The sequence below is a fragment of the Lissotriton helveticus genome, chromosome 7 (assembly GCF_964261635.1).
Source record: "Lissotriton helveticus chromosome 7, aLisHel1.1, whole genome shotgun sequence".
NCBI classification, from domain to species: domain Eukaryota; kingdom Metazoa; phylum Chordata; class Amphibia; order Caudata; family Salamandridae; genus Lissotriton; species Lissotriton helveticus.
This window is the reverse complement of record NC_136068.1, coordinates 1,858,887,637-1,858,907,062: the sequence shown is the minus strand read 5'-3', so window position 1 is coordinate 1,858,907,062 and position 19,426 is coordinate 1,858,887,637. Positions and strand designations below refer to the sequence as shown.

Below are 19,426 nucleotides of genomic sequence, written 5' to 3'. Positions count from 1 at the left end.
AGACCACGCAGCACAAGGAAGCACAGGTCAGATGAGATTGAATTTGGGGTGAGTGCCATTCAAAGATATATCATTATGAATAGGGTCACACTGCCTGCATGACTTATGTATGCCAGGGTGCTTCCTCATGAAACATAGGAGGGGAAGTGCACCAGATCGGGACTAAGTGTGGAAGACCCAGTTGCTGAGCTTGGGAAAAAAAAGAGGTGTGGAGAAGGGGAAGTCTGAGACGTCATCCTGCGCCCGATTGTTGAGGAAGTGGTGCACAGGTGGCTGGGAGTAAGCATTGGATGGGAGCCCCGAATTGGCCCGTGCACGGCTTACCCCATTGCCCACGCTAACGGAGATATATAGCACATGGGACACTGGCGCTACTTGAGGTAAGGCCCATCCTGGGAAGTATTTGCCAGCTGATCTGCTGAGACTTGTTCATAAGTGGGGTGTGGCCAGGCGCTGTGGAGTGCGAAGCTACAGTGGAGGTGTCCTGACCTCTGAGGCTGAGATTATCCTGCTGACTTGCGGTCGCTTGTGTGGTGGGTGGCGTTGCAGAAGTAGTGGTGCGAGCCCTGGGCGGGCTGCTGATTGCCGGAGTCATGGGCAAGCCTTATACAAAACAGCCCAAGCTGAACTTTGAGAATAAACGCTCTACTAGGCAAACCAACCCTGACCCTGACACGCAGGGTGCCTCAAACCAGGGCTCGCAGGCAGAGGATCAGGGGGAAGATTTAAGGACATTAATGCTGGAAATGCGCGCCAGCTTGCGAAACATCGACACAAAGCTGGATAATTTGACCACCCAGTTAGATTCCGTGAAGAACCAGGTGACCACACATGAGACCAGATTGGACAGATTGGAGAACAGGCACACTGTTTCAGTTTCAGTTTCAAAACTTTATTCGGTTAAAATACAAATAACCATAAAAGTAACAAACATATACAACAGGCTACAATGATTACAACTCTAAAAATAGGTGTTCAGTGAGGGAGATTTAAACCATTTCTCTAGTCATTTGTTTCCGTAAATGAAACACAGTTTTAAAAAATTTTAAAACCACAGTTACAGTTAAAACCGTATCCATTCTCTGGACCTCTAAAAAAGCTGGGCGGCATCTGGTTAAATTCATTTCTTTTAAAAAAGGGACGATGATTTCAATACGAGAGGCTCTATAAAATCTGCAAAAGAAAAGGATATGAATGTCCGATTGTTGTGAAATGCCATCGCATGGGCAAGTGGGCAGGATACGAGTCCATAGGTTCATACTAGGAAAGGACACCAATCTAAAATATATACAAAATCTAAATCGAGTTAAAAGAAAACGATCATAGTTTGACATGGGCAGGGAAAGATATGGCTGTACAGTCTTAGTCTCGCATAGAGTAGGGTGGTGGGATTGTACAGAATGTTTCAGAGTTTCAACTCTCCTCCTCTTGTCCTCAAGATGGTCCAGGCAGAGGGCTTTTAATGTGCTCCTTGAGATGCTATCCATTGTAGATGGATCCGAAAAATAAGAATAGCACCCCAAGTCAGTTAGGAAGCACTTAACATATCCCAGCCACTGTGATCTCTCCACATGCTCCAGGCGCAGGGTGTCCTGTAAAAGAGCCCGGTTCATAGTACATTCATTTGTAGTCCAAACCCTGTGCCACAACAGGATGGGTTGAATTTTAATAATATCTGATATATGAGATTGACCCAGTTCGGCGTGACAATTGAATGTGGCAACGCACTGTGGAACAGCAAGGACTTCCCTCATAAACTTATTTTCCACAACCTGGATAGGATCAACATTTGCGTACCCCCACAAACCTGAGCCGTACATAGCCACAGATAAGCATGTTGCTTTATATATTGTTAATAGTTCTTTTATTGGTTTCCTGCCCAATTTTCTGACAAAGTTCTTTAGAGCCATGATCGTTTTCATAAATAAAAGAGTTCTGGCCTTAATTGCACTTGTCCATGAACCTGACTCATGAAATAAAATGCCCAAATAAGAAAAGGTTGGGGTATTGTCTAGTGGAAGATTATTTAAAAACATTCTTTTCATTGGTTTACTTGATTTGGGGCCACAGTTCATTGTGAATGTTTTGCTACAATTAACCAGCAAATCTAGATTCAGCATAAACTTCTCAAAGCTTACTACTAGCTTTTGCAGAGCCTGCGGTGTGCGTGCCATAAGCACGGCATCATCCGCATACATGAGCGCAGGGATTGCCCTCCTCCCGACCCTGGGCATATCCCCGCACTCATGCAGCAGATGATGCTCAAGCCCGTTAATGTAGAGGAGGAAGAGAAAAGGTGCCAGCACACAACCTTGACGTACTCCACGACCCACACTGAATTTTCTGGAGCATTCCCCCCCTCTACCGTAGCGAACAGAAGCTGTGGCTCCACTATAAAGTTCCCTCAGAAAACAAATGATAGTATTATCCACTCCCATACCTTTCATTACTGCCCATAATTTGGCATGTGACACGCAGTCGAACGCAGATGAAAGATCCACAAAAGTAAAATACAAGCGTTCCGACTTAATCCTTATATACTTGTGCTGTAGTAACATTAAGTTTAGGCCTTGCTCAATTGTGCCGATCCCTTTTTGAAAACCAAATTGCAAGTCACTCATGACGTCATTTTCTTCCGCCCAGCTTTGGAGTCTTCCCAACACTATTCGACCCAAGATTTTTATTGAGGAATCAAGAAGGGAGATGGGCCTATAACAGGCACAGCTGTTTCTATCCCCCTTCTTGTAAATAGGGACAATAACAGAGGTGAACCAGGAATCTTTTAAGCCCCTTGACAAAGCTGCGTTAAAAAGTTGTACCAATATAGGGCCCCAGATTTCAGAGTTTGCTTTAAAAAGGTCCGCCGGGATCCCATCGGGCCCAGCTGCCTTTCCTCCCTTAGTTGCTTTTAAAGCAAGCAATACCTCATCAAGTGTAACAATCAAATTTGGCCCTGGTTGTAAATCCAAACTAATCTGTGGGCCTCCTCCTTGATTGTCATCCTGAGCCATATAAAGATTGGAGAAATGATCCACCCAATTATCCTCATCTATTGCAATCTTAATTCGCGCAGTGTGGGTTTCATAAGGAAAAGGTGTATTGATTACTTTCCAAAATGCAGCAGAATTTTTGGATTGTGAGGCCTCACAGAGTGAATCTAATGCCTCCTTATTTAGCGCAGTTTTCCTTTCTTTAAGGGCCTGGTTGTATACTGACCTACATGTTCTTATTTCGCCTAGGTCTCTGGGGCTTCTATGAACTGCATGTTTTAAATTTTTCAGCGCCCTAGTGCATGCATTATTAAACCAGCTCTTACATCCCTTACCACTACGCTTTGACTCCACCCTTAAACTGCTTTTTATATTTGCGGCAATGATACCAAAATGCTCAATAATTTGATCACTACTCGCATCATTTCCCAAACAGGTCAAAAAGCTAGTAGAGCACGCCTCCCAGAGTTTCTTAAAGAACATTGCGGGGACTATTTTGCTCCACTTAAGTGAGTACCCATTTTGTCTCCCAAGAACCACATCAACCGCTGCCCCAACAGGAGGCGCGGCCGTAGATGGGTCTGGGAATAGATCAACTACCTTAAGGCATTGCGGGAAATGATCACTTATCGGCAATGGGATGTTTGTAACCTCCACCGCTCTATGGTTAAGGTTGCTGGAGGTGATAATAAAATCAATAGTTGACGTCAAGCCTCTACCAACAAAAGTGGGAATAAAGGGTGCGGGTTTTAGCGCTGTTTCATTAGCAAACCCTAAGTCAAACGTAAATAGTATTTCGTTCAGCAAATCCCCCATTAGATTATGGTCAAAGTGGGTCATATTCGTGTCTCTATCTGTCATTAGACCACATAGTCCCTGACTACCTTTGGGACAAAGTGGACAGTTAAAATCTCCCCCCCATAAAATTACAAATTCTCCATTGTTTTTATCTACCTCTACCTGAACTTCCTCCTTGAGTTGCTTCATTGCAACCACCATTTCTTCCCTCGGAATATTATTATAAAAATTAATAATAATAATCTTTGCTCCTTTTAGGTCTCTTAAAACTATAAGCTGGAAGTATTTGGAATGTAAATAATAATGGGCCTGTTTAATTTTAAGGTTGTTTGAGATAAACGTGATCAAACCTCCTTTAGCCCTTCCAAAATGTCCTCCAATTGCTGGGGTAAAAAAAGTCCTATAGCCATTTACATGGATTGGGTCCTGAGTCCATGTTTCTTGGAGGGCCACTATATCCTGACCGCTTATTATGAGATCCCATGCTGGGTTGCTGATTTTTTGTCTCAACCCAGCTACGTTCCAGAAAAGCAGTTGGCAAAAATCACTCTTCGCTTGTATCGGACCATTCCCTATCTGTTCTCTGGACCCACTAATGTCATCTCCGAAAGGCTGCATCTGTTCCGGGAAAACACTATCACAAATTGTTAACCCGTCTGGGATGCCGGTCTTATTTAATATGGGAGATTCATGAAGTGAATTAATGGGGACCTCAGTAATGCTGGCGAGTACCCTGCCCCTAATAGAGACTTGAAGAACTGGGGGTGGGAGCCGTTCCTCAGCCACAGATTCCGTGAGAGTCTGGGCTTGCTGTCAATCTACACCATCCAAGCCCGACAAAATATGATAGCGGTTTTGGATCGGTAGATTATACATAGGTGGCAGCGGTCCTCTATTATTCCATGGTCTCCCTTGGGTAACATTAGGTCCGAAATAAGGTGGATAGTGATTGATGGTAGGTGGATTTTGGTAAACCTGGTAATCATTCCTGGAATAAAAGTCCTCCGGGCTCTCAGTATAAAAAGAGGGGCCTTGACCACTTGCGTAACCAGAACTAGCCTGCATAGGCAGTTTGCCCCCAGGCCCATCCCTATCCCATGATCTCGCCTTTTCAAACCCCCAGCGTTGACGGACTGGCTTCTTAAAAAGCTGCCTGTCCCTCCCCCAATTAGTAAGACTTTTTGAGGGTGCATAGGGATAGAAATAAGAAAGAAGATGCGTGGAGATAGAGTCGCTGCTACTAGCATCGAACCAATCCCCAATATGCCTCACAGCCCTATGATCCTTAAAGTTGATGATTATAACGTCACCACTTTTGTCCTTAGGCCTAACCCCCACCCAATTGGCACGCCTTAGACTTAGGATTTCGCCATTTATTGAAGCAGGTAACGGTCTATTATCATGGAGCCAGAAAACAACCTTATTTCGTAGCGCTCCGTGATCTTCCCTTTTGCCTGCAAGGAGTTCTGGGACCCCTGCCATAACAATGACAAAAGGGGCAGAGTCAGGGGTTAAGTCCACGACACAATTAAGTTTAGTTTTAATAGGGGCGGTTGTCGAAATGTTACCTTTACTTAACTTGGTCATTGGCGGATCCTTACTACCATCTCGATTTTGGGTGTCCCCTTGTTTAGTTGGTTGTTCATTAATTACCGGAGCCACCTGTTGGGGTATAGCCGTCTTTGGGGCTGGAGTAATTAACGTAATTGCAGGGCTACCTGCTCTTACCCCCTTTTGTACGGAGCTCTGTTTTTGCAGCAATACTGGTGTTTTTACTATTGGTGTTATGGGTGCTAGTGACGGAGGGGGCCCTGTTAGAATAGGTTTTACAGGTGGATTGGCCTTGGGTTTTACAGGTGGATTTACTTTAGATTTTCCTAGCTCCTTTGCCAGGTCAAGTAAGAGAAGGGAATTGTGTTCAACCTTCTTCTCTATTTGATCTAAATGAGCACACAAGGTAGTTGTCTTATCTAGGAGTGGTTGCATCGCTCCCTTAATAAGTTCTGCGATTTTGGCCATCATGGCCACCTCCCCTTCTAGAGTTTCGCCAGCTTGTTTCAAGGGCACACTGACAACCCCTTTTCTTATTTTATTTGCACGATTACCCAGTGGCTCACCTCCCCTTTTTAAACTATTAATTATAGTAGGGGGGGATGTTGGAGACATAGGAGATGGGTCAATAGGGAGTCTAGGGGAGCCCGATAGCCTAACAGTATCATTCCCAGTAAGTAGGTCCAATACAGGAGAACTAGTAGGTGTGCTGGACAAAGGGAGCTTATTAATCATGTTTGGGTCATAAGAGGACCTTTCTGTATTATCCGTGACCCCTGAAGATGACAAATCAATAAGTAACAGAGAATCTCTAGGGCATTCAGACGCAATAACATCCCCCTTGTCTCCTGTTTTACCTGTTCTAGGTTCAAAACATACCGATATAGGACCAAACACTCCCCCCCCTCCTTGTTTGGTTTTGTGGTTATTTTTCCTTTGCTCTCCCCTGCGCCTCACTCGGGCTTTCCTAAATATTCTTGGGGGATCCTTTGTTACAGGCTCCTGTATGTCGGAAGAGCCTGTGACTACCCCGTGGGTGTTGAAAACCTCATCATTCGCACCCGCATGAATCAAAGCAACTACCGTCGTAGCTTTGCGTGTAGGGGCAGGGGGCTCCTCCAAAGGAGTATCTGTAACGGTGAGTGGAAGCTCAGGGGAGTTTGTCAAAGGAAGCTCCAATCCCAAGGACGCCCTTCTGTTGCTGTTAATTAGTGCAACCTTTTTAATTAAGAAGTTGTCCATAGTAACAGGTTTGGGGGGCATAGTAAGTTCCAGTGATAGTTGTTACTAATATAATATAAAGCAGTAGATTCGCACTCACATATATAAATGACTAGAACAGGAATGGACTAAGGAGTGTTGCCCCGGCCCGGCTCCCTCGGTCCCCGGAGGGCCACAGAGGGCCCGCTCTTAGCCCGGTCTTGTCCCGGGCTGCGTCCCGCGCTGCGGGAGTAAGGTTATGTTATATGGAGGGCGTAGTGGACGGGGGGGCGGGCCAGCGGGGAGAGCGGACCGGATGCTGTGTCCGTGGTCTCGCAGGGACTCCTGGATGCTGGAGTCCCCGCACGCTCGCAGCCCCGCCGAGCCTCTGCCCCTTACCTCCGCCTTGCTGCTCTGTTGTCCGGTGACTGGTACGCTGCGCACACCAGCGCGAAGCAGCACCCGCGTAGCGGGTGCGGCGAGGAGTCGGCTGGGTCGCCCTCAAGGTCCTGCTGCGATGAACTGGTGAACTGCGCCGGTAAGATAAAATTAAAGCCCCAACAGGTGGTGGAAGAACCCTCCTTTTACAGCCTCAGGCGGACGGGGGGGCGGGCCAGCGGGGAGAGCGGACCGGATGCTGTGTCCGTGGTCTCGCAGGGACTCCTGGATGCTGGAGTCCCCGCACGCTCGCAGCCCCGCTGAGCCTCTGCCCCTTACCTCCGCCTTGCTGCTCTGTTGTCCGGTGACTGGTACGCTGCGCACACCAGCGCGAAGCGGCACCCGCGTAGCAGGTGCGGCGAGGAGTCGGCTGGGTCGCTGGGTCGCCCTCAAGGTCCTGCTGCGATGAACTGGTGAACTGCGCCGGTAAGATAAAATTAAAGCCCCAACAGGTGGTGGAAGAAGCCTCCTTTTACAGCTTCAGGCGGACGGGGGGGCGAGCCAGCGGGGAGAGCGGACCGGATGCTGTGTCCGTGGTCTCGCAGGGACTCCTGGATGCTGGAGTCCCCGCACGCTCGCAGCCCCGCCGAGCCTCTGCCCCTTACCTCCGCCTTGCTGCTCTGTTGTCCGGTGACTGGTACGCTGCGCACACCAGCGCGAAGCGGCACCCGCGTAGCGGGTGCGGCGAGGAGTCGGCTGGGTCGCTGGGTCGCCCTCAAGGTCCTACTGCGATGAACTGGTGAATTTTTAGGAATTTGGAAGCTGGGACAGCCGTGCCGAAGGAGTCGCAAGGAAGAACTGCCAGCACCACCAAAGGACTCCACAAACGTCGACGGCGGAGCAGTGAAGATGCGAGGAAATGCTGAGCGCCACAGGAGCCTCCCAGGCACACTGAATTTCATGAGTTTCTGGCCGAAACCAGGGAACAATTGCTACATATGGATAAATTGTTGTGCGTTATTATGGGCATGAACTATAATTTGGAGGCGCGGTCTAGAAAGAATAACCTCCGAATTACTGGAATTTCGGAGACCACAGCTATTTCCAAAATGGAGGTCTTCATGTCGGACCTCCTGCATGAGCTGTTTGACCCTCACTTGTCCTCAGTATTCGTGATTGAACGGGCTCACAGATCCCTGGGCCTGAAACCTCCTGTTGGTGGGACGCCAAGACCAATCCTGGCCAAACTACTAAATTACCAAGACAGGGACCTTATCCTGCGCCTGGCAAGGGAAAAGGGACAAATAAATCACAAAGGAAATAACATTTCCTTCTACCCGGATTTTACCCTGGAGGTGCAGGCGGCACACAGAGAATTTCTCCCAGCCAAGCGCATCCTTATGCAGGCACAGATCCCTTACTCCCTACTTTCCCCAGCTAAACTAAAGGTCTCGCACGATGGCACTGCTCACTATTTCACGGATGCCAAATCTGCTCTGAAATTTGCCAAGGATGTTGGCGGTAAGAGGTCTAAGGAGCAGTGGAAGGACATTCAGGAAGCCGGCTAAGTGACAATGATTGATTTATAACTTAGTTTCTGCCTAGCTTAGTTGCTGAAGTTTTAATATGCTGTGCAGTTATTTTATTTCGCCGAGCACGGTTGGTTCCCTGTGGTGATCTGCTGTCGATTAGATCTGTACTGCAAGATGTTGGGCCCCGGCGGCGCATATATAACTGATCCTTAATGTATACTAGTAGCCGCTGAATGCCTGTCCGCTTTACTCCCGGCCACCCTGTGCAGACAGGAAAGTTCGCCGGCTTCACCGTGCCTCCATGGGAAGTCTCCCTATATTATGTTTGCAGTTTTCCAAAGTTGGAATTGGGAAGGGTATACTACAACCTGATTGGGGGGGTCGGAGTGGGTGGAGGAGGGGGTTTGGTAATTTGGTCTTATGCCAGCATGCCGATGCAGGATACTTTGGAGTGATGCACTGGAATAATAGTCAGCTGCGGGGTTCAGCAACAAGGGATGGATGCAAGCGCTTCTCGAGGGACCGCACACTAGCACACTGAATGTCCTCACATGGAACGTTAGGGTGTTGAACGATGGCAGGAATGCCAGACTAGTACATGCTTATCTAGCAAGACACAACATTGACATATGCTTCATGCAGGAAACGCACCTTAAAGTAAAGCCATCACATCGGTTGCCTCACAGCAGATGGGGAGAAACACACTCCGCTATTTATTCCAACTACGCACGGGGAGTGGCGGTACTGATTCGGAGAGGGGTGGGCGGTATGTCTATAATACTAGTGCCGGTGTATGGACCAAATGTCGACTCCCCTGAATTTTTCTGCGACCTTTGGTCACGGATTAGAGCAACTGGTAGACAAACGATAATTTGGGGCGGAGACTTTAATGCCATACTGAATGATGATATCGATAGATAGGGCTAGGCTCACACCTGACAACCTCAGGCTAGCGCGACACTACATGATATTATGTCTAACAGTGATTTGCTAGATATTTGGCGAGTCCGACACCCGGAGCTCAGGGAGGGGACATGTATTTCTAGCCATCATGCGGCCTGGTCCCGCTTGGACTATTGGTTGGTATTGCGGGATGTTGCCACCTGGACACTTGAACTGCCAGATGTCCTCCCGCGCGCTTTCACTTGGCGATTACCCCCCATGCACTCCTAGACGAGGCCTTTAAAGAGGAAATCCAATCTGACATTTCTGAATATTTTACGTATCGCAAGGCAGGCCTGAGTGCTTAAAGCTATCAGGGGCACTACAGCTGCCTTAGAGGGACAGATAAGGGAACTTGAGAGACAATTCTATTCTATGAAGGACTCAGCTGCTCTTCTAAATGCAAAATTGTTGGAGTTTGCTGAGGAATCGCAGCGAGAAGTCAAATCTTTGGGCAAATATGCAGAGGCAAGAAGATATGGCGAAGGTGCCAGACCGGCCTCAAACTGGCGGGTATGATTTGTCTATCCAGGTCCACTGCCTTCATACATGAGATACACACTGCTAGTGGAGATACTATTAGGGGCCAAACCTGGGTTCTCAACGAGTTCTCCAACTTTTATTCTTCCCTGTATACTGCCACCCAGGTATCCAGCCCAGAAGGCCTGCAGGATTTTTTAGACTCTATTGCCCTGGTATGGTTTAACACCAGAGTTTATATGGATCTCCCATTACGGTGGAGGACGTAGCACAGGTCATAAAAAGTTTGCCGCTCAATAAAGCTTCCGGGCCGGATAGCCTAACTACTGCTTTCTACAAAACATATGCAGAGGAATTGGCCCCTAGATTGCTCGCAGTACATGAGGAGGCATTGGAGGCGGGCGTTCTTCCAGCGTTATAACGCTGTTGAAGCCTGAGAAGAAAGAAACAGAGGTTGACTCCTACAGGCCACTATCCTTGATTAATGTAGATGTAAAGATCTATTCTAATCTGCTGGCAAATAGATTGCAATCGCTCCTTCCGATGATTGCACTCCCGGACCAATCAGGGTTTATCCCTGGATGATCGACGTAACACAACTTACGCACATTGTTTTCAGTGTTGCACTATCTTCACCTGAGTGTCCACGCTGCTGCCTTTTTTTTAGACGCAACAAAAGCGTTTGACACGCTTGAGTGGCCATATTTGTTTACAATATTAACACACATGGGATTGAGCCATCAGTTTATAACTCGTATCAGGTTGTTATATACAAAACTGCTTGCCCGGATCAGGGTCAATGATCTACTATCTGACCCATTCCATATATCGCGGGGCACGAGACAGTGTTGCCCCCTCTCGCCCCTACTTTTTGCTATTCCAATGGAGCCCCAGGTTTGCCAGAATCCGGCAACATCATACCGCACGGGGAATTGGTTTCAGCACACGTAGCCTACTGATCCCGCTGTATGCGGATGATGTGACCCTGTACATTCTCAACCCCGAAGAAAACCGATATCCGGTCCTTGGAGAATTCATCAGATTTGGAGGACTGGCAGGTATCTCTATCAACTGGACAAAATCAGTAATGTTTCCACTGATAGATGGAACTCCAATAGTGACATCTGAATTCCCATTGAGATGGGAGGATGAGGCAGTCAAATATTTGGGGGTATGGCTGAGCCGGATTCTACAGGAGATCTGGAACTTGAACTCTGGCAGGGCATACAAGTAGTTGGAGGGTAAAGTTGCAATCTGGTTTAAATTGCCCCTATCCATCGCTGGGAAGATAGCGCTGACAAAAATTCTTATTTTGCCAAAGTTTCTATACTTGTTTGTCAACGTGCTGATACCCCTCACGCAACACTTTTTTCATACTTAAGATCGCAATTACTATCCCTGGTGTGGGCGGGAGGGCAGGCCAGGGTATAATGGGACCTGCTGATGCTTCCATTAAGACAGGGTGGCTTGGGCGCCCCTGACATGAAGCTATATGCTTTATGGGCTCAGGCTCAATTTCTCAATTTTTGGGTGCACCAGACGCCATATCAGCCTCATGTAGCGGTGGAAATTGACGAGGTGGCCCCAGTGCCACTTGGGGTGGCGCTGTACCAGAAGTCACAACGTCCTTGGGGAGATGTGGACACGGCTTGTACCCTTCCCTGGGTTTGGAGTGCACTCTGGAAGAGAGCTAACATCCCTGTTTTATATGCGCCATCCATACCACTGGCGTGAAACTCCATGTTACCCTGCATGGATTACACTAAAAATTGTGATGTGTATAGACATATAGTTACCTGACCTGAGCGTGCTGCATGCTTGATGTAACATTTCATTTGTGTAACTCTGATGTCTTGTTCAATGAAGCCTTGTATATTACTCTAGCGACAAGCTGGACGTTTTTTTTGTTGGAACACCTGTTCCTATTGTTTGTACTTGCCATTTGTATGAATCTTAATAAAAACAATTTAAAATAAAATAAAAAGCATGCCGTCATGAAGATGGCTACTTCTGAAAAATTTCGACGAGCTCAGTTTAGCCCTCCTTAGGGGTGGTACTAGCCATGGGGTTTCATGCCTACCTGGCTAGATCATTTTACCGCCAGTCCAGGAGCCAAAGGGGCTCTGGACAAGGAGGTTGGCTTCCTCTCCTGACAGGGGGAGTCATATTTGCATTTCAAAGGCAGCAACTCTTTGAAGCTTGCCGGCCAAGTAAGGCTAATCAGCACATCATCCTGTGGGAGGGGGTTTTACACCCTCTTCCCAGACAGGTTTCTGTTCTGCTTCTCCAGAAGGCAGAGGCTCTCACCCTAGGAGATCAGAAGAGTGTTTTGGGTGGCAGGATGGCAGAAACCAATCAGGGAGCACACCAGAGGCTGGTAGGTTTTCAGGGGGCACCTCTAAGGTCCATCACTAAATCCATCACTAAAATCAGTGTGGGTTTATCGTTAAGAGGTGGATGATACTAAACATCCCTTTCAGTGAAGCCATCATGTAGCCAGGGAACTAGTTTTCACCAGTGTCCAGCACATGTTTTAGAATGGCTTCCCTGGTCATTTGCACTGGCAGTAATAAAACTGACCAACACAGGCAGGTATGCCCTCACATGTAATATTCAGCACCTAGCCTTAGGGTTGTCAGGCCTTCTGTAGGGGTGACTTACAAATATTGCATGCAGTGTTAGGGTACATGGCACACAGGGATGGTGACATGTTGTGTTTTCACTTTTATCTGCACCAAGACATGCAGTCTACAATGGCAGCCTTGGATGTGCTCGGTGAGGGGTCTCTTAGGGTGGCACAATTTATGCCGCTGCCCATAGGGACTCTCTTCAGTACGTCAAGCAGTGGGCACTAAAGGTTTTGCCAGTTGGGGAAACAAGTGTATAGTTTTAGAGAAAGAACACTGGTATTGGGGAGCTGGTTAGCAGGAACCCAGTACAATTCAGTCAAAGCTGCAGTAAACGCCAGGCAAACATTGTGTGTGGGGGGGTATTCGAACAAGAACCCAGTTCCCTGCTCTGTTCAACAATTAGATGATGCCCCTGGCCAACATCATCAGAACATATGGCCTCAGCATCATATTTTACACAAACGACTCCCAGCTCATCCTCTCGCTCTCTGAAGACCCCTCCACTACTGGGACCAACTTCTACAACTGCACGATGAGAGTAGCTGATTGGATGACGTCCAACTGCCTAAAGATCAAAACGGACAAGTCAGAAGTGCTGATTTTTGTGAACAACACATCCCCATGGAACAACACCTGGTGGCCCTACGAACTTGGACCCACACCCACAGACCATGTCCATAACCTTGATATCATCCTGCATAGCAAACTCACCATGAAACGCCAGAAAATCGCAGTCTCTTCTGCCTGCTTCTACACCCTCTGCATCCTCTGAAAAAGTCTTCAGAGGGCTCAAGCCCTAGTCACCAGCCGGCTAGACGATGGCAATGCACACTTTGCTGGAATCACCACCCAACTCCTGAAAAGACTCCAGAAGATTCAGAACTCCGCCGCTAGACTCATCTTCGACCTCCCCAAACAGACCCACATCACCACCCACTTCAGGAACCTTCACTGGCTCTCCATCCAGAATCGATGCAAAATCAAGATGCTGGCACACGTCTACAAGGCCCTCCACAACCAAGGTCAAGCATACATTAGACATCGCCTGACCTTCCACCTTGAGCGAGCAGATAGCAAACTTAGCAACTAAATACTCAAATATTTTGCTCATTGGTGATTTTAACTACTGGTTCGGCGATCCGTTATGCGGCCCTCAGTCTCTCGAATTCACTAACCTCTTAACAAATTTAAATTTTACACAACATCTCTTAACGCCAACCCATCAGAAAGGCCATATACTGGACCAGATCTGGACGACAAACCCGATTATTTCTGCCCTGAGGGTACTCCCATGCATATGGTCTGACCATTTTTTGGTCACATTCCAACTAACTCTGCCCATAAGAGTCAAGCCCCCCCCTATTTGAGGGTGGCTCAGTGAGATGCTGGAATGCTATGGACAAGCCAGAATTTATGAACATTCTAACTAGCTCTATGCCAAGTCCTGTGCAGAATGTGGACATTTATGATTCTCAGATCTCGCTGTGGCTACCAACAGCGAGCGACCACTCTGCACCACTAAAAAAGATCAGGATTAATCGAAAGGCATAAGCTCATAAGTGGTTTACCAAGGAATTAAAAGAAATGAAACTGTTACTCCGCCAGAGGGAGAGAAAATGGAGAGCTCGTTATGACTTAGGGGGCAGGATCCTTTATAAACAAGAGCAGGTAAAATATAATAAAGCCATTAAAGCAGTTAAGGTAGAACACTTTTCCTCGAGGATCCTTACCTCTTCCAACAAGTCGAGAGAGATCTTCTCGATTGTGGATGAGCTATCTAACCCGGATAGACTGTCACTTAAACCAACTCCTTCATTGGAGCTAATAAGGAAAGCTCGCACGGGCGGCCGACGCTTCTCTTATAATGCTCCCAAACTTTGGAACAGCCTCCCCCTCAACATCCGCAAAGAAAACAATCTCCTCTCTTTTCGCAGAATGCTGAAGACCTGGTTATTTCCCCAATAAATCCACCCCTAGGAAATCTGTCAATCTTTACTCAGCGCTGGGACGCCCGAGGGTAGCTATGCGCTTTAGAAATCCCGAATCAAAATCAAAATCTATGCGACAAGCTGAACACTTTCTTTCTGGAAAAGATTGTAGCTATCAAAGCTAGCATTGTATGCTCTCCATTAACTGAGCCTCCGGCTGATACTATCACGAATACTTCTACAATGGACATCTTCCCTATAATTAATGCTGAATCACTCTCTCCTGTCTAAAGTAAAATCAGGTTCCCCCCGGGATTGTTGTCCACCGCACATACTGAGGGAGGTTTTTTCCATCACTCCTCAGCCTGCCTTGTCTTTGCTCAACTCCTCATTAACTCAAGGCTGTGTCCCTAAATCGTTTAAAGATGCCATAGTGGTCCCTTTTTTAAAAAAGGTCGGAAGGTTCGGAACCTTCCAATTATCGCCCCATCTCCTTGCTCCCTTACCTGGCTAAGGTGCTGGAGGCACACGTGGCAAAATGTATGTCCGACTTTATGGAACATACTGGATATCTGGACTCCCACCAAGCCAGCTTCCGGCCAGCTCACTCCACGGAGGTGGTTATCTTGGCAGTCCTGGACAAGCTCCGAAGGAAGGCTGATGCTGGAATCCCCCAAGCACTGGTCCTTTTAGATCTGTCTGCCGTGTTCGACACGGTGGACCATAAGATCTTGGTGGACCGTGTCGGACGGGCAGGCTTTAAGGGCAAGGCCTTGAAATGGATCGCCTCCTTTTTGGAAGATCGTACGCAGGCAGTTCGCTTAGCAAATTTCACTGCTTCTAGATCGAACACCACATGTGGGGTCCCACAGGGATCTTCTTTGTCCCCCCATTTGTTCAATCTCTACCTTCTTCCCCTGATTAAAGCTTTAAAACAGAGGAAAGTATCCACATTTAATTATGCGGACGACTTGCAGCTCTCTTTCACCATAGATAACTCAACTGAGTCTATCACTAACTTTCAGGAAACTATGGTGTTTATCCGCCATTGGATGGATCATAATCAATTAAAGCTCAACCCCGGGAAGACGGAGGTGCTATTGATAGGAGACAGCTGCATCTCCTGGGGCCCCCACTATTGGCCTACAGAATTAGGGCCTTTTCCCAAACCCTCCTCCTCTGTAAAACGTCAAGGGGTAACTATTGATAGAGATCTCTCTATGAATACTCAGGTGGGTACAGTAATATCTAAATGCTTCTGTCAATTGCGAAAGATCCAGAAGATACACCACCTGCTCACCCAGGCAGCACTGATACAAGTTGTGATAGGATTGGTCCTGTCTCACCTAGACTATGCAAATTCAATCTATCTAGGACTCCCTCTGTATCAGATCAAGAGGCTCCAGCTGGTACAAAACCAGGCTGCGAGATTGATCTATCAGCAGCCTAAATGGCAATCCGTAAGACCCCTAATAAAGAAGCTACATTGGCTTCCACTGCTCCAACGGTCGATTTTTAAAACAGCTTGCCTAACATTCAAGTCCTTAAATTGCTATAGCCCCATTTTTATTAATACCTTGATATTAAGGCACACTCCCACTCGCGATCTCGGTTCCAAATATCAAAATCTGTTAGTGAGTGCCAGGTTCAAACGGAAGCGACATGGCGGTCGTCGCTTCGGGTTCCTGGCACCACAACTCTGGAACACCCTTCCATTAGAGATCCGCTCCTGCTCTGAGTTACTCCGATTCAGAAAGCAGCTTAAGACCTGGCTGTTCACACAGGCATATGAGTAAATTAGTCCTGCCCGCATCCTACTCTGAACAGCGCCATGAAACCTTGGTCTACGTGCGCTTTACAAATGGGTTATAACATAACATAACATAACTAACAGCCAGACACCTACACCCAGTTTTCCTTGTCTGTGCACATATTCCCTGCATCTACCAAAGCTACAAGCTTCAAGAGAATACAATGTTAACAAATACTCATTTAGAGAAGCATCTTACAATACCCACCAAAACTTAGCTATGTTCTAACTGTATGCCCCAGAACCCAGGCAACAGCCTTTTCGGAAAGGAGTTTGATGCTCCTCTACTGCAACAGGATACTAGCAACACAGTTTGAAATGCAAGAGAATACAGCTCCTGAGGGCATCCTAGTTGTCAGAGGTCCCAGCATTTCATTGTATTTATGACTCAAGTCTTGCGTAAGCAGACAGTGATATTTGAGAGAGCAGTGTAGTTCCATAACATCAATTTATACTGAAAAGTAGAAAAACAGGAAAGGACAATGTCATATTAATTTGAATACCATTATGTGTGTCAGCTGAAAACTACTCAATTTCTTTAACAGCTGCCAACTTGCTTTGGGACACTTTCATGCCCAACCATGTAGTAGGGCCTCAAACGCAGGAGGAAGCACAAAAACACTAGGTAACATAGCAGATATCCGCAGGGATCAGACCATAACAGAGGGCAAGCGAGAGAGAGGGAATGGAGGGATGAAGTAGAGTTTGCCACATTAAATCTCCAAAAATCATTCAAGTTACCAGTGTTTGGGCTGTGCAGGATTCCTGTTTCCTCTGGCAAGTGGCGATTTTCCTTGTGCACGATCCTCATCAGTATGTCAGGGCTGCCAGCTTGATAAAAAGCTACAAAAATGAAGAGTATTTTAGGGAAGTGTCTCGTGGGAGTCACAGAGGCAAGAGGTAGGGTGCCCTCCTATTCGCAGAGATTTTTTCAAACTTCTACTTACATGAAGTGGGATCATTAATGTCAACTCTTCTTTTTGGATCATGGGGGTCCCGTACCTGCGCCCGGTCCCGTTTATCAATTCGCAGCAAAGTGTCGGGGTTGGCAATGTTGTAGCCTTAAGAGGAAAAGGTGGTATTACAATTAGAGCCTTGTAGCTCTCAATCTGGCAGAGCTTCAGTTTAAAGCAATCAGGCATATAAACAGAGAATTTATGAGCTGCAAAGAAGTATGGCCCTTCAGCCTGCCCATTCAATCAATCAATCATAAATCTTTATTCGGATTTATAGATAAATCCATAAAATCAGATAAAAAGAAAAACAACTACGGATCACTTTACAAAGCCACATGCGTAAATTCATATAAAACCATTGACAGCACATAAGGTTATAAAAGTTATAAAAATACAGATTCTGATAAAAGCATTTAGAATAGTAAAAGCCAAAACCATTTTTGTGCAGATGTGCAAGGTGTAAACAAACAAAATAGATGTTTCAATCGAGTTTGAAAGTCCTCCTGTACCAGGTAGCACCACTACTCCGCTACTGACGTAGTTGATTTGGCTCTAGTAATAATAAACTATCATGAACATATCTGTCAGAGTCCTTGACGTCTTAACCAATTCAACAGAATGCAGAGTTTCCATCCATTTAATAGCTATAAGTCTTAAGAGCCATACCTAATTAAACAGTACTAATGTGCAGAGTCTTCCTATTACTCATTCAGGCCAATAAAAAAGAAGCTACTGAACAACTTATCAAAGGGTCTGGAAGAGTCTTTAAAAAATAAAGTGCTACATGGGATTGATCAAAATTTATATAAGAAATTCTGTTATGGTATTTTGCAAAGTGGATCCTACACAGCAAAATGGGGCTTGAAAAATGATGACGATTTCAATGATTCTATACTTTCCTCACTGACTTTTCAGCTACTAAAAATTAATTTGGAATAAAAACAAATATTGACAAATGTTTATGTTGATGTCTATTATACAGCCCTGATGAAGTCATTGGCTAATGTGTAAAGCCAGACGAAACACGTGTTGGCTGTTGACTGAATGTCTTGAAGTTTGATACAACAAATATAAGAAGCTAAGAATAAAGAAGAATTCTACGACCAAATATATAGTTTGTGGATATTGATTTAGTCATTTTGGATTTATTGAAAATCTTTTGGATTTATTGAAAATCTCTTTGAAACCAGGATTTGAGGAATGGATATTGTTTGTCTGTGACCAGGAACTCTTGGTCACGATATTGGGATTATAACTGTGCTATATGTTATAACTGTATCATGTGCATTTAAAAAAAACAAAAATTTGCTAGCCTGTGCTGGGTTTACTGTTGAACTTAGATATACTGGAGCGCAGGTGAGAACTCCCATTGTGTACGATTTCAATGATCATTGCCTTTTATGCAATCATAATATACAAAAAAATTACTATCACGTTATTTTTCTGCCCAGCATATGCCACACCAAGGCGAAAATGGATTAAACCGTTATGCTGTAATTTGGGTGTTCGGTCTTGTACTGATGCGACTAGAATATTGAAAAGCAATTCGCAGAAAATAGTTTTTGGCATTAGTAAATATCTGTTGGCTGTCAAATTACTGAGGGAAAAAAAGACATGGAATTTTCAAAAGGAAAATAGGGGCAAAGAAATGTTATATATTGTTTGTTTTAATCTATATATACACTTCATTACATTAGCATTTTATATCCACCCCACATTTGATGAAAAGCAGTAGAAAATTTTAAGTAGCGTCTGTTGACAAATATCGTGCTGTATGGAGTTCTTATCACAGCATCTGCACTTTACTCTTAAACTTGTACTGTACTAAGCATTTTTTGCACTAATTAAGCATTTGCACTTTACTTGTCCAGCCAAATGCACATACGAAGCTCCAACTTTTTATACCTTTCTGAAAATAATTGAGTCTCACTTAGTACATTGTAGTGATTTAGTTACTGGATTATACCCATTGATTGTCTGATATTTTTACTATTGTATTTTAAGTGTAAACCTCAAACACCTGATCAAGACTGCTAATTGCCTAATCTGTGTTTCCAAAATGCGTTTTTTTAGGTCTCGCCTATGCAGCACTATGCGCTGCATAGGAGGGCCTTTAGCCGTCGCTCTCCCCTTTTTCAAGCACTGCACTCGTGCTTGTGGCGGCATCGATCTTGCAGGAGCGCGCCACAAGCACAAGTGCAGTGCTTGAAAAAGTGAAGACTGCTCTTGCG

General features: G+C 45.9%; 1 protein-coding gene across 1 annotated transcript in view; it reads right to left on the bottom strand.

Moving 5' to 3' along the window:
- LOC144770839 (uncharacterized) overlaps positions 1–19,426 on the bottom strand; it is a 165,334-nt gene that overhangs the window by 77,209 nt on the left and 68,699 nt on the right. The window contains exons 3-4 of the mRNA XM_078655622.1: positions 17,187–17,300; positions 16,981–17,082 (exon numbers count right to left, since the gene is read on the bottom strand). Coding sequence (XP_078511748.1) covers positions 16,981–17,082; positions 17,187–17,300 — 216 coding nt within the window. The remainder of the gene's footprint in view (positions 1–16,980; positions 17,083–17,186; positions 17,301–19,426) is intronic.